This window comes from Alternaria conjuncta (assembly GCF_024043145.1).
Source record: "Alternaria conjuncta strain BMP 0040 chromosome Unknown scaffold_32, whole genome shotgun sequence".
Lineage (NCBI taxonomy): Eukaryota > Fungi > Ascomycota > Dothideomycetes > Pleosporales > Pleosporaceae > Alternaria > Alternaria conjuncta.
In genome coordinates this window covers 110,893-125,383 of record NW_026250121.1, presented here as the reverse complement: position 1 = coordinate 125,383, position 14,491 = coordinate 110,893, and the positions used below count along the sequence as shown (strand labels likewise).

Here is a 14,491-nt window from a genome sequence, read left to right as displayed (position 1 = left end):
GAACCCCCTCTTCTTACTCTGTTGCCACCTCGGCAGCACCACCCAGGGAAAACTGGACGACACACCCCATCTCCGCGTACAACTCGTCGTTACACCACCATCGTCCACCCTCAGCGGAATCACCCCCCGTTCCAACAACCGGTGTAACGCCCACCTTGCTTTCTTATTAGTTCCGTATTCATTCCTCAACCGCCCCTGCATCGTAGAGACATGCTCAGCATGAAATGGCGTATGCTCGCCTTTTATCTCGCCCTTCTGCGCCAGACCGATTAACCCGTATAACGTCGTCCAGTCGGATGTTAACCAGGGTTCTTGCCATGAGGTTGCTAAGTCGCGGACTTCTTCTTTTGTTTGGATGATTTTTTGGCGGCGGTGTGTGGCGAGGGAGTGGATGAGCGGGATGGAGAGGAGGAGAAGTAGTTTGTATAGGGTGGATAGGGTGAAGAGGGAGGTTGAGGGCTGGGAGTCACCGGGCTGGATTGCGTGGTCCGCGACGTGAGTTTTTGCTGTTGTTAGGACGGCGGTGATTGTGGATGTTGTTGCCATGCTGGATACGGTTCATGGGTGTCTTGTTGGTGTTGCGATGGAGATGGTGTCTACATGCTATATCGCTCCTACGGTGATGTGTCTAAGAATTGAGCCTGCATTGTGTACGCATGAGAAGAGAAGAGCGCCATCTTTGTGTTTTCTTGTTTGGTGAGTTGGTCAATGAAGTTGGGGCTTCCTATCCGAATCCGGCATATCGCAAGGCTTTGTTGCCTTGTGAGTAGAACACGATGTGGGCATTTTGTGTCCACTTTGTTTGGCGACGACAATGAACCTGAGCATTTTCTTTCTTGGGTTTATGAGATGCTCATACGCTGCAGACTGGGGTCATGACTGGCGTGGGATGAGAAAATGATTGATACTTATGTGAACCAGGTCCTGCAAAGGCAGTAGCGTTGCATAGTGTGATATTTGCGATTATCTTCATACCTAGATATCTATGCGCGATGCTATCGGTCTTCCCCACCTATCAAACGCCGAAAAGCCCGGACGAACATTCCTGTTCCAGGCCCTTTTCGAAGACTACCGAATTATGCCGTCCCATACATAAAGACTCAGACTACCCTCATATGATCATCTACAAATCAATCAGCGGCTCATCCACAACTTTCTGCTGCTGAACCGGCAACTGATTCTGCGGCGCAGACGGGAAACTCTCAGGCCCATAACCACCCGTCGCATACGGCGCAGATTGCCACGCCGAAGACTGCTGCTGCTGGGGCGCTTGCTGTTGCTGTTGCCAGTACTGTTGGGGCGGCGGCGCTTGTTGTGGAGCTTGTTGTTGCTGTGGAGGTGCCTGCTGCTGCTGCTGCGGTGGGGGTGCCTGTTGTTGTTGAGCTTGTGGCTGGTCTTGCCTGGGGTACGGGGGATTTTGCCATGCAGTCGTTGGCTGTGCGGGTGGCGAGATAGGTGTTTGCTGTGGTGGAGCTCGGGTGTATGCTTGTGGAGAGGGAGGTTGCTGTTGTTGGGATGGTTGAGAGCCGTAGCTTTGGCTTCGCTGCATTGGTGGTTGAGAGGGTTGCGCTGCAGCGCTGTCTCCGTAATAGAAGCTGGCGCTCTCTGCATCAGATACCGGAGGTGCTTGCGATGGATATCCCGAGGACTGTTGTGGCGGGTATTGCTGATTCGATACTTGACGCTGGAGTTGTGGTGAAGCAGGGTTCGGGTACGAAGTATTAGGTGGCGGTTGTGCAAGGTTGGGGTATGGTTGTGAGGGTTGTTGGTATTGATCCTGGGGAGGAGCGTAGGACTGTGGTCGCTTGTCGAACTGTGGGTAGGGTGCTTGGTAACCGCCGCCATATTGCGATTGCGGTTGTCCGTATGCACTCGAAGGGTCTGCGTTTCCTGTGTAGTAGTTCTCACTGGATCCCGGTGCGCCTGACTGCTGTATGCTTGGGTATAGGTTGGATGCCGGCCGTTGCGAAGAAGCAGGGAGACCGTACATGGCGTTGGTCTGGTTGTTGTAGGTGCTAGAAAGTCTCTCCTCGAGCATGCGATCGTAGTACCGGACGACGGTTGACAGCTTCGCGTGTAGGTCAAGTAGTGTGTCTGTTAGTGTTAGTACGGTTCTGATGGCGCAAAGAGGTAACATACCGTGCTTGCTCATAGTCTCGCCGTAGGTACGGGCAAGCTTCGGTCTCAACTTTCCAATGCTCTCGTACAGCTCTTGTATCTGTGGCTCGCGCAGGATAGTGCCAGGCGCTTGGTGTTGTAACCGGTCGACCAATGTGGAAAAGAGGTTGATGTTCTCGGCTTCGACAGGTGTGAGCTCGTAATCGTTCTTAGGCGCGACAAAAGGTGCTGAACCGTTCGCATTAGAGGCCTGTTCCCGGAAGGTCGTGGCATACTTCTTCTTTTGTTCCTCCATGTCAGCCAAGGAAGCTGCAATAGCGGCAGCGAGATCGGCATCCTCCTCCTCTTCAGGCTGTTTCTTGCTCGTCCCATTCGTCGGCTTGGATTGTGACTGCAACTGCGACTGAGGCACAAAGCCGGAAGAGCTGTTTCCCTTGGCTTCGTCCAGACTCATCTCCAGCGCTCGCTTCAAGTCAGCATCGAAGCTGTCCTCGACGCGCGCATTCCGCGGCTCCATTGAGCCCTGATATAGCGTTCTCTGTGGTTTGGGGGTGTCGAAGACTCTCGGGAGCGGTGTCCCCCGCGACCGTTCGGTAAGCTTCGCATGGCAGCCATCGTCGACGCGCACAGGGTCCATGATGCCGAGATGGGGTAACGGGATGCTCTTGCTCGAGCACGCGCCGCAGAAGACGTTTCCGCAGTTGCGACAGTGGTGCTTCCGGTTCGTGAAGGTAAAGGGCGTGCGGCATCGCATGCAGACGTCGGAGTCGGTCCACTCGGGGGGCTGAAAGTGTTAGTACATGTTATTCGCGTAATATTGTTTCAACGTACTGCACTACTATCAAGCATACTGCTGGAGATGTTCTCCTTTGGAGGGAAGTGGTAGCCTTCCCGTTGCAGGCTATAGTAGACCTCGTTGATGTAGCTGAGGTTTTGGCGCCCTTCAGCGGCAGTCGCCCATGATTGTATAAGCTCGAGCATCTTGTTCTTCACATCGTTGTTGGGTGCGACGGTCGGGGGTGCCTTGAGTAGGGACGTCATATTATCGAGGAACTCGCGGGAAGCTATCTCTTGGATGAAGTGGGCGCCGCCGTTCTTAACGCACGTGTCTGTGAGCTGAGACGATTAGCAGAGCTCGTGACATTCCCACAGGGTGATTCGTACGTTCAAGGTGGCAAGCTGGACGTTGGGGTTCTTATTCCCTATCCTCTTCTTCAATGCGCGCATGGCATCTCTAGGCTGCACCGTCTTGGAGCGAATAACGTCGGATATCTCGAGGTTGAGGGGCATGTCCTCTCTGATGTATGTTAGCATCAATACCAAATACAATAAATGGTTCGGCCAACTCGTACAAGCTCGAAGAGGTGGCGCGCTCGATCTGCTCGTCGAGCGCGCCGGTGGTCGAGGACCCGAACCAGCCCGCCATGATGTAGGGCGCTCCCAGTGGGTGAATGAGTTTGTGGGTGTCAGATGTAAATCGGTGTACTTTGATAGCTGCTTCGACTTGGAATTAGAGTTGCGGCTTGGTGGAGAGTAGCGCGTGGGGATAGTCGCTGTGGTGGTTAGGTAGCAAGCTGTCCGAGGTGAGGGCTTGGCGATGACGCCGGACGCCTCTGAGCCGCATCCACCGACGCATGCTTCAACCCTGCGAATCGCGGGACGGCCATCCACGCCCAACGCCTTCACTCACGATACCCAAATCGCCCCTGGAACCCGCCCGCTGCTGTAGAATCGCCGCCCGTGACTGCACGCCACTGCCCAATCACGCGCTACCCGATCCGCCCCGCATTCCCGATCAACACTGCCTCTCTGGCCACACGTACGCGTATTCGACTGCGGGTCTCGATACACCCAGGTGCGCCTTGCTCGGACTCGAGAACATGCACGCCTGCCCGCCGATTAAAGTGTGTTTGTGAGTGCGGCACCTCCTCCGCCGCCCTCAGCACCTCCTTCGCCCGCCCACACCACCACCACCGCCATGAACGGCTACACCAATGGCGCGCACGGCGTCGGCGCAGACGGATGGGGAAGCGGCGACGGCGCTGGTGACTCTAGAGGCCCAGTTGGCCCATTCCCGCCCATCGCCGAAATCATAGCCTCTGCGACAGACACGGCCGAGTCGCTAAAACACCATTCGGTACTCATCCAACGCCGCCTCAGAGGTAACACGTTCATGCGCCAGTCGCTGACCATCACAGATCAAACTCCTCCTTGAACGAGCCAGGGGGCACTTCAATTCGGCCAAGAACATGCTCAACAACCGCTCTCCCGCCGGCGCCTATTGGGAATACATTGTCGCATACCAGATCGTTGCCGAACTGATACCCACCCACCGCGACTACTACGACAAGATCAACGGCAGCCGAAGCCAGATCCACCGCGACTTCAACGAGCTCATGAAAGAGATCAAGTCAAACGAAGAGCGGTTTGTGCGCATAAAGGACATTATAAAGAACGACAACAAGAGGAATGGCGCACACCACAGGACGACCTCTACACCCCCCTCTACAACACAGAGCAACCGCAATGGCATGATCGCGATGCGGAAAGACGACGAGCTAATGCTTCCTGAAGTCCCCACCGGGCTGCCAAACGGTCGAGCTTCACCTGCGGCCTCTCTGGATTCTTCACGTAGAAAACCCCCCGTGCAACCGAAGCCACAATCGCTGCATGGGCGGGCTGTGCACCAGAGCATATCAAATGTGAATGGAGTGAATGACCTTGCTCAGCGGTTTGCGAATCTGAGAGGGACCGGCCCGCTAGTTGATACATCGCCTCGCCCCAGCCAAGATCTGTCCGTCAAGATGCCCTCTCCTGCAGACTACCACTCTACGAACCGGATTATGGGTCCACGGGGCATGCCACCGCCGCCCCTTCACATGCCTCCGCCGCCGCCGAAACTGCCTCTAGATACACAATTCGCGGCTTCGCTACCGAAAGAGCCTAGTCCTACCTATAGTCCAGCGAGGAACATCTCAGGTCCTTCGAGCATCAACGCACCTCGGAGTACACCCAGGAGTTTGAACGGAACCGGGGGCCGTACCAATTCACTCGCCGCCTCAAGTGCATCAGCCTATGCACCGAACGCAAACAGTGCGCCTGACTCATACTTTCCCGCGCAGACCCTCCGAGACGGCAATGGAAGAACAAGATCTGTCAGCAAGACGGTTGAACTTGAGATTGATGCTAGCATGCTTTACGACTACTACCGCATGTACAATGTACTAACCATCGACGTACGAGACAGGACAGACTTCGACGCGGGACACATCTTTGTCCGGAACATCATGTGCATAGAGCCCTTGACCTTGCGCGATGGCGACTCCGCCGAACAGCTTCTAGACCGTCTCATCATATCCCCAGACGAGGAACAGGACATGTTCGACAAGAGGGCCGACTTTGATGTGGTCGTATATTACGATGAGTCGACAAGGAACATCGACTTCATGCATAGACACAACCGATCTGATAGCGAGATCGCGTTGAAGCGATTATTCGATACCCTGCACGAGTTCAATGCAGACAAGCCGCTCAGGCGACCTCCGGTTCTTCTCAAAGGCGGTCTCGATGCTTGGATGGACCTGGTGGGCCCACAGGCTTTGAAGACATCAAACACTGCTGGACAAGTGGCTGCTGGTCCGACGCGGGCTCGGGCTATCCGACGATCGCCAGCTGCCAGTCATATTGCGAGGAACAACACACAGAGAAGATCGAAACGCGAATACGTTCCCATGGACCAAGAAGAGCAGCAGCAATGGCTAGAGGAAGCTCGAAAGGGGCGTGCTGCAGTGGAGGTTCCTCCGGCGGATGGTGAAGAAGAGGACGAACCCACGCAGGATTTCTACCGTTCGACAGAAGAGTTCCTACGCCGATACCCCGATGTTGAAGCCGAGCAATCATCCATGATGTACCCGTCGAAGTTTCAGTCGACCAATCAATACGTCGCACCTGCCATACCTGTCGCACCTTCTCGTCCGCCGCCTTCTGTTCCTAGGGTGAGCTACAGTGGCGTACACGATCGGCAAGAACAGAACCGCAATGTCGTCTACAACGGACAACCTCAATTTAGTAACCTGAGGCTACATAGGACGGGCCTGCTGAACTTTGGCGTCACGTGCTACATGAACTCGGTGGTGCAGTGTCTCAGTGGGCATCTATTGCTTTCAGACCTGTTCCTCACCGGACGATATCAACGAGATCTTCAACGAGACAACTGGAAGGGAACAAAAGGGATCTTGCCAGAGGCGTACGCGACACTACTGTCTAATCTTTACAAGGGCGATGTCACGTCCGTGCGCCCAAGCACATTCAGGGTAAGTCAAAGATGGAAGCAGAAGATAGGCATGGCTAACTTTGAACAGCGCATCTGCGGACACTTCAACTCGCAGTGGGGCATTGACGAGCAGCAAGACGCCAAGGAGTTCCTGGAGTTCGTTCTAGACTATATGCACGAAGACTTGAACCTGACCTGGAATAAACCACCACTCAAGCCACTGTCGGACCAGGAAGAGCTACAACGAGAGAGGTTTCCCCGCCAGTATTCGGCAATGATTGAGTGGCGACGATACCAACATCGGGATATGTCCGTCATCGGTGGTCTCTTCGCCGGTCAACACGCCTCACAACTTACGTGCCAGACATGCGGCGTGACGAGTACAACATACGAAGCCTTCTGGAGTATCAGCGTGGAGATTCCTCGGGACGGCGAATGCGACCTGCGCCATTGTCTCAACTCATACTGCGCACCAGAGCGTCTAGCAGGCGACGAACTATGGCGTTGCCCTCGATGCAAGAAAGACCGCGAAGCCGTAAAGAAAATCACCATTACCCGCGCCCCCGACACCCTCGTCATCCACTTCAAACGTTTCAGCGCATCGCGCACCGAAAGCGCACGGAAAGTCCGGACGCCTGTCAATTTCCCGCTCCAACGTCTCGACATGGGTCCCTTTGTTGAGCCACCCATGACACCAGAACAAGAAAGATATGTGTCGGAAAAGGCCCGAGATGGACCTGCGCAGCTTGCTGGTGTCAAGAGCGATCCTACTATGAATGGGCCGTATGTCTACAACGCCTACGCTGTTATCTGGCATATCGGTGCTACGCTGGGAAGCGGTCATTACATCGCGTTCGTCAAGGATAAGTCTAGAGGATGTTGGCGCAGTTTCAACGACGATAAGATCACGGACTTTGATCCTGGGAATCTTCCGCCGCACAACCGTCTGCAGAACGAGAAGGCGTATATTGTGTTCTATGAGAGGGAGAGGGTCGCCGGTGGTGCTTTCTAAGCACAGCGTTTATTCCATAAGCATTCAGCGCACCAGGCGAAGTGTTTACGCGTATTTGACTTTTGGCGCTGCATCTTGGGTAGTTTGGGTATAGCGACAGTCTGGTTCAGATTATACTTTGCGCGTGCGACGAATTATGCTCTGGGACGAACGGGGCATTGCATACTTGGCGTTGGGATTATATACCTTGTCGAATATCATTCCGTTGAGACGCATTAGTGGCTTGTTACGTTTGTGTGTGAACTTACTGTGGTGTTTGAGCAAATCGATACGGTAAGGTAGGCACTAGGGATAGCTACGGTTTGTGTCGCATTGTGTCATGTATTTAAGTGCAGGAGTACACATTACCTTAGATGCTGCCTACTAATGGAGTTTTAATAGTATATATACTGCAAGCTGCAAACCGCGACACGAACTCCAGCTACTTTTACTAAGGGCTATCCAGAGTTCAGGTCCGTCGTGAGGCTGACAAGCCGATGATCGGGCAGCAGGGATGGTGAGGGACCGAACATTTTTTGTGCCGATAAGATAAGGTTTCTGACTCTCCACACCCGTCGTTCCCCAGACGCCGCAACCCCTCCTTCAATTGACTCTTCTTGACTCTTTTCTTCTCACTTTCTATATACCCAACACTTGCAGATATGTCAAAGGGACGCGTTTGCCTTGCTTACTCTGGTGAGTATTCCTATAACAGCTGGTGTTATGCCGATTGCGTCAACTGCCTTTCTGCGTTCACCTGCGTTCAACTTGCTCAGAGCCAACAAACTAACCCGAGCCATTAGGCGGCCTCGACACCTCCACGATCCTGAAATGGCTCATCGGTACGTCAGAAGCACATTCAGACACACAACACAATCTAACGCGTAGACAAAGAGGAGGGCTATGAAGTCGTCTGCTTCCTCGCCAACGTCGGCCAGGAAGAGCCGTGGGACGAGGTGGAGAAGAAGGCGCTCAAGATCGGCGCGAAGAAGATGGTCATCCTAGACCTGCAAAAGGAGTTCGTCGAGGAGCTCTGCTTCCGCGCCGTCCAGTGCAACGCCTCATACGAAGGCCGCTACCTCCTCGGCACCTCGCTGGCCCGCCCCGTCATCGCCCGCGCACAGATCCGCGTCGCGCAGCAAGAAGGCTGTGGGTTCGTCTCGCACGGCTGCACGGGCAAAGGCAACGACCAGGTCCGCTTCGAGCTGGCTTTCTACACACTTCAGCCTACTATCAAGGTTATTGCGCCGTGGAGGCTGCCGGAGTTCTGCGACCGCTTCAAGGGCAGGCAGGATCTGCTTGACTATGCTGAGAAGCATGGTATTCCTGTTACGTCTACTAAGGCGAAGCCCTGGTCTATGGACGCCAACTTGGCTCACTGCAGCTACGAGGCCGGTAAGACATCACATATCTAGACTGTATGTTTAAGGCTAATAGAACAGGCATCCTCGAGGACCCCGACGTGTCTCCCCCCGACGACATGTGGACCATGACCGACTCGCCCCTCAACGCCCCCAACGAACCCACCGACATAACCGTCCACTTCGAAAAGGGCATCCCCGTCAAACTCACCACCCCCTCGCAGACCTACACCGACTCCGTCGAGCTCTTCACCGCGCTCAACAAACTCGGCTTCACCCACGGCATCGGCCGCATCGACATCGTCGAGAACCGTTTCATCGGCCTCAAATCCCGCGGCTGCTACGATTCCCCCGCCATGACCATCCTCCGCCTCGCCCATCTCGACCTCGAGGGCCTCGTCATGGACGCCCAGGTGCGCAACCTGCGCGACCAGTTCGTGTCCCACAACTGGAGCTACCAGCTCTACAACGGCATGTACTTCTCGCCCGAACGCGAGTTCATCGAGAACAGTCTGCTCTTCTCGCAGCGCAGGGTCAACGGCGAGGTCAGGTTGAAGCTGTACAAGGGTAACGCGTATGTGCTTGGTCGGTCCAGTCAGACGGAGAAGCTGTACTCTGAGGAGGAGGCTAGTATGGATACGCTGGATAACTTTAGTCCTATGGATACTACGGGCTTTATTGCTATTCAGAGCATTCGGTGAGTTTAGACGTCCTTGTTCTTGGAGGGTATGGATGGTTTGTGGATGGTTTGCTAACGTGAAATAGTCTCAAGAAGTACGGGCTCCAGAAGGCGGAGGAGGGCGAGAACATGTCGAGGGCTTAGAAGGCTTCGTCTGATATGCATACGACGCTGACGTATTGGCGGAGGTGGCTTCATCGTGAGAATATGCATGATCAGGTTACTTATGCGAGTCCTGAGGTTACGCCCAAGCCGAAGTCAAGTTAGGGTTGGGGGAATGCACCGTTTCGACGAGTACGACGAGATGAATAAAATAGATACCAATGATAAAAGTCATACTACTATTCGGGCCAAATGTCTGCGTGTTTGGTATCATGAGATCCACTGAGCCTGTTGTCACAGAGCATCTATACCGTCGACATAGCTCAGCCAAAGCCACCCTAATACGCCCATTCGATCTCTAATGTGTAGATTTACATTAGCAAAGTCCAATGTACTGCAACAACCTCATTGGCTGCAACGACCGCCAAGAACTAATTTCCAAATGCGGGTTGAAGCTATGACGAGCGTTCCGATATCGGTTATCGGGGTGTCGGTACCGCTAAGACCATCCTCACACTCAGGATTGCGACGAAGGTCATCGCTCTTGCTTGTCTGTCTGCAAAAGCTTCTGCTCGGGAAGTTGATGAAGATTCAGTAGTGTGGTATGGCGCGGACTGGTTGGGATGCGGTTGATGATGTAGCTTGTACCCGGTGCATGCTTGTCGTCTTCTCTTCCTTTCCATCTTCTTACTGGATCCACGCCAGTTTCGCAGCTCCAGTCTCCATATCTCCGCGTCTTCTCTGCTCTCTCTTCTTCAGCCTTCTCCATCTCGCGTCACTCGTCATTTCTAGACGTCTTGTTGTGTGCGCGCTTGTTCATCTCCCATTGTTCTCCTTTGTACTCCGCGTTCATATCCCCTTCTCATCCCCTTTTCCGTCTGCATCCTTATTCACCGGAAGGATGCTGCCTTCGTTGCGCCTCAACCCACTCCTCGGTGGTAAGGTACAAGCTTGACCGTCGTCTCCCGGATACCGCATCCAACTGTTGCGCCTGCCCGGTGCTGCCGTTGTAGTTCCCTGGCTGTCGCGAGGAAGGTCCTGTGTAGGCCGCTGGTGGGTTGTAGGCGGTAAGAGGGTAGTTGGAGCTGACCTGGGGTTGTTGCGCGGTCGGCTGTTGTCGCGGGTATGGTTGCGTATACATGGTGGGTTGATGCTGTTGTAGCGGGAAATTATTGACGAAGTTCTGCGCATACATCGTGCCTGGCTGCGGTATGACGACGTTGTTGACGGGGCCTGGCGCGTACATCGGTCCCGGTCGCTGTTGCGGATGGAAATGCGCAGGCTGTGGAGCATACATGATCGGCGCATATGGACTTTGGTAAGCCCCAGGGGCATTGTAGCCGGTAAAGGTAGGTTCCGGGAGGGGTTGCTGGTAACCGGGAGCAGGAGCAGGAGCAGGAGCGGGATACCGATGGAAGATCGGACGTGAAGCCATCTGATCGAGGCTGTACGACCCATCCGACGGTTCAAGAGGAGCCACCACCCCGGATGGACCCAACAAGAAGTTTTGGAATTCCGAAAAGTCAGACAGGAATTGGACTTCCCCGGCATTCTCATCGTATTCCTCATTCTGAACTGCATCCAAGTTCAGTCCGGCTGACTCAAAGTCCTCAGCTCGCAAGGCATTTTCCTGGAAGCCATTCCCTGAAGGCTGATGCCCCATAGCATTCGAAGGGCCATGGCCCAAAGTAGCCTGACTCGAGTTCGAAGGAAATCTCATCAGATCCGCATCAGGGAAGAAGTTACCAAATTGTTGTTGCGGATAATGCTGGTATTGCTGATATTGCTGCTGCGGCTGTATGAAATTCAGACGCGAGGCTGGTGCCGTAACAGCAGGCGGCGCATATCCTGCTCCGGGACGGGCAGCCTGATAGTTTGGAGGTGCAAGCGGATATGGAGCATAGCGCTGGCTGCGCACGCTATTCTGCGGCGCCGACCTACGACCATACTGCACGTTGGTCGCTACATGTGGTTGGTCCACATGCTCTCTTCGCGTATGGATGGCGGCCAACTGTTGTCGAAAAGCTGGGCTAGGACCAGGAGAACCAGGAGCCGCGTTGGTTGGCAGAACCTGAGGCCTATTCAGCCCCTGCTCGCGCGCGAGTGTGGCCTCACTCAGGTAAGCTGCATTTGTAATGTTACCGTGGGCATCCCGTCTTGCCCTTGGCGATCCCGGAAGAAGCGGCCGTTGTCGCCGCGGTGGTGGTGGTGTCGAGTCTGCACTGCGACGTTTGCGTTGGTTAGGCTTTGTGCTTGTGTCGGGAGCCATCTTGAATGGTTAGATTACCAGGGAAAGATATGTCAGTAAGGTTAAAAAAAAATGTTGCTAATAAGATTGCAGATGTTGGCGAGCATGATTTATACGCAGCGTTTTCAGCACGCGCAGTCAAGTTCGCTAGAAGATACGAGTTGGGACATGGTAAGAATATCTATCCGTGGTTCAACAACGTTCAACCATAGGTGTTTCTTCTACGCTACACACAGCAAACAACATACCAATATTGTATTTCCTTGCTCTGGAGAAACGCCTACCTAAAGCACGCGTACATGTCCCTCTCGTCTCGGCCAAAATCAGCGACTGCCTCCGTAGACCAACTCCTGCCTCCTCGTTGCAGCCACGCTTCATGTTCCAGATTCTCCCAGATCGAATCGGCAACGGGTTCTACAGGTGGCATTCGCTTACGGTAGGCTTCCTTTGGTGCCTGGCTTGTCCGCCTATCCGCGTGCACGTTACTGTCATCCCGCGGTTTCTCCGAGCGCCCCCCACGGATCACCATATCTGTTTCTGTAGTTCCGCTACTACCAACCTTAGTTTCACTGCGCACCTTCCCTGGGCGCCCACCACAAATTACCATGTTTCTCTTTATAATTCCACCGTTGCTACCAACCCGACCATAGTTACGTTTCTCCGTGTGCAGCTTGCTGCCATCCCGCACTTCCCTCGGGGGCCCACCTCGAATTGCGAGCTTCGTGGCTCTACCGCTCCGACCAACTCGACCATAGTTACGCTTTTTCGGTGCTTTGGGTCGCGACTTAGCTCGCTTCTCTTCTAATTCCCGCAGAGCTCTCTCTAGCGAAGCGTTGTCCTCCTCCGGCGTTCGCGCGTCATCTTCAGACTCACTAATCCATTTATCGATGGCTAGGGGTGAGCGCGGAGAAGATGGTGAGTCTGGATCTTCGTGGTCATGTAATTCGGAGGATGGAGAAGGGTGGCTGACTGTTGCGATGTCCATGAACTCTTCCGCTAGACCTGCCATGTCAGTACCGAGGAGGCTTGTAACTTCTTCTTGCCGTTTGCGCTGTGCCTTGCTTTGAGCGGTTAGCGGGACCTCGATATCGTTGACTTGGTCCGCTAGGTCGGTCATCTCGCTGTCGCTCATGTTGGTCAGTGATGGTGCTTTTATGATTTGAGTAGCTAATGTGCCGGATAGGAGTGAAAATCTGAAGGAAGGCAATTACTGTGCAATATATAAGGGTGAAGAAAGTGCTAGACTGAGACAAATTGTCTCGTATAGGCTGTGTTTCGTTGGTCTTAAGGCTCGGTCATTTGGCCAGGCTTCACTTTGGCGTACTTTCTGATCCCATGACAATGCAGCAATGAAACAATTACCAGTCTATTACAATCTCATATGTGCCAAAGCTATCCTACATCTACTCATCATACAAAGAAAATTATATACCGTTACGCTGTGTCCCTGATCGAGAGTCTGGAGCATTTTGCCATGATTTACGTAGTCTCATGATGCGACAAGCCCGCGAGTAGCTGTCTCACTCAAGCATAGCTTCCACCAAACATACTAACACTGCGGCCCATTCGCCAAGCACCCCAGAGCACCATACCCAAGATGGCTAGGTTGGCAAACTGCCTGCAGATGACGAGCAGGAAGGTCGTAGCCAAGACGGAACTGTCCGACCATCCAGAGGTGTCGACGTAGAGCAGGATGATATCGTAGATGATGAAGATGTCGCGAAGCCATATGAGGGGTACGACGGTGAAAGCGAAACGAGCGAGATCGTTGCGTTCAGGTGACTGCGGAGCGTTAGTTTCAAGACCAGAGACATTGTAGGAAAAAGGTTGACTTACACCGTGAGCATTCTTATTCGTGGTACCATACTCCCTCCAGACTTCGATGGAAACACTCAGACTGGCTGCCACAACGATAGCTTCGTGCACGATATAGGTGATCCTCGTCGCACGGTCATGATGCATGACGTTTGACCAAGACAAGAGCGCATCCGGGCCTGAGCTACCGGTACTGATGTCTCGTGCCTCTAGACCCAGACCCCAAGCTGCAACACCGGTGCCTAACATGGCAACCATGATGAACGTGTTCCAGATACGCGACATGGTCTTCGGTGTCGAGATACCCGTACCGTTCTCTTGGACATGACTAGAGTGAATCCAGACGCCGCCGTTGAGCAACACAGTAAAGAAGATGGTAGCAAGTGTTGTCGCGAAAGTAAGCGCTGAGATGCTCGAAGCGTAGTCACTGCCTGTGAGAGTGTAGCCGCGACGCCCGTTCCATCCCAGGTCCGCATCGTAGTCGATTGTTCCGCTCGTCTTCAGGACATCGGATATGAAGCGACATAGGTACGCGACGAAGAGACAGAGAAGCGCTGGCCAGAGGAAGAGATACGTTCCCAGTGTCGTCTTTAGCGGGCCATCGCGCGCGCTGTTCTTGCCCGGTGCGGTGAAGCGGCGCTGTTTGATCCGTTGGAAGGTAGGTCTCGAAGCCAGACCAAGGAAGATCAGGGCGCCGGCTGCCGTGATGACATCGAGTGCGAAAACGGCTTGGTAAGATTCTCGTTCGTTGGTGATGTTGATGTTGGACATGGCACGCTGTGTGATGGAGCGTGTGGATAGTTCAACTCAGGTGAAGTTTTGGATGCAGATCGAAGCTGGAGCAAACCCCATCTTTGAATACATGGCAAATGATGAAAAAGCATGCCTGATGCCTATGACGTTG

At 53.9% G+C, this 14,491-nt stretch overlaps 6 protein-coding genes across 6 annotated transcripts; 2 read left to right on the top strand and 4 right to left on the bottom strand.

The window, feature by feature from the left end:
- Positions 1-1,123: 1,123 nt before the first annotated feature.
- VPS27 (Vacuolar protein-sorting-associated protein 27) lies at positions 1,124-3,544 on the bottom strand (the record flags this gene model as incomplete). Its single annotated transcript, XM_051475462.1, has 5 exons — positions 1,124-2,094; positions 2,140-2,902; positions 2,950-3,234; positions 3,283-3,415; positions 3,471-3,544. The coding sequence occupies 5 exons, from the start codon at positions 3,542-3,544 to the stop codon at positions 1,124-1,126; spliced, it is 2,226 nt and encodes a 741-aa protein (XP_051320750.1).
- Positions 3,545-4,096: 552 nt separating this feature from the next.
- J4E85_011258 (uncharacterized protein) lies at positions 4,097-7,403 on the top strand (the record flags this gene model as incomplete). Its single annotated transcript, XM_051475461.1, has 3 exons — positions 4,097-4,255; positions 4,317-6,431; positions 6,480-7,403. The coding sequence occupies 3 exons, from the start codon at positions 4,097-4,099 to the stop codon at positions 7,401-7,403; spliced, it is 3,198 nt and encodes a 1,065-aa protein (XP_051320749.1).
- Positions 7,404-8,044: 641 nt separating this feature from the next.
- ARG1 (argininosuccinate synthetase) lies at positions 8,045-9,566 on the top strand (the record flags this gene model as incomplete). Its single annotated transcript, XM_051475460.1, has 5 exons — positions 8,045-8,078; positions 8,186-8,224; positions 8,277-8,777; positions 8,825-9,440; positions 9,509-9,566. The coding sequence occupies 5 exons, from the start codon at positions 8,045-8,047 to the stop codon at positions 9,564-9,566; spliced, it is 1,248 nt and encodes a 415-aa protein (XP_051320748.1).
- An 844-nt stretch (positions 9,567-10,410) lies between these two features.
- J4E85_011256 (uncharacterized protein) lies at positions 10,411-11,793 on the bottom strand (the record flags this gene model as incomplete). Its single annotated transcript, XM_051475459.1, has 1 exon — positions 10,411-11,793. The coding sequence occupies one exon, from the start codon at positions 11,791-11,793 to the stop codon at positions 10,411-10,413; it is 1,383 nt and encodes a 460-aa protein (XP_051320747.1).
- Positions 11,794-12,052: 259 nt separating this feature from the next.
- Positions 12,053-12,904, bottom strand: J4E85_011255 (uncharacterized protein; the record flags this gene model as incomplete). The annotated part of the gene is made up of 1 exon (XM_051475458.1): positions 12,053-12,904. One exon carries the CDS (start codon positions 12,902-12,904, stop codon positions 12,053-12,055), a length of 852 nt encoding a protein of 283 aa, XP_051320746.1.
- Positions 12,905-13,296: 392 nt separating this feature from the next.
- On the bottom strand, positions 13,297-14,358 carry J4E85_011254 (uncharacterized protein; the record flags this gene model as incomplete). The annotated part of the gene is made up of 2 exons (XM_051475457.1): positions 13,297-13,554; positions 13,609-14,358. The coding sequence occupies 2 exons, from the start codon at positions 14,356-14,358 to the stop codon at positions 13,297-13,299; spliced, it is 1,008 nt and encodes a 335-aa protein (XP_051320745.1).
- Positions 14,359-14,491: the final 133 nt, after the last annotated feature.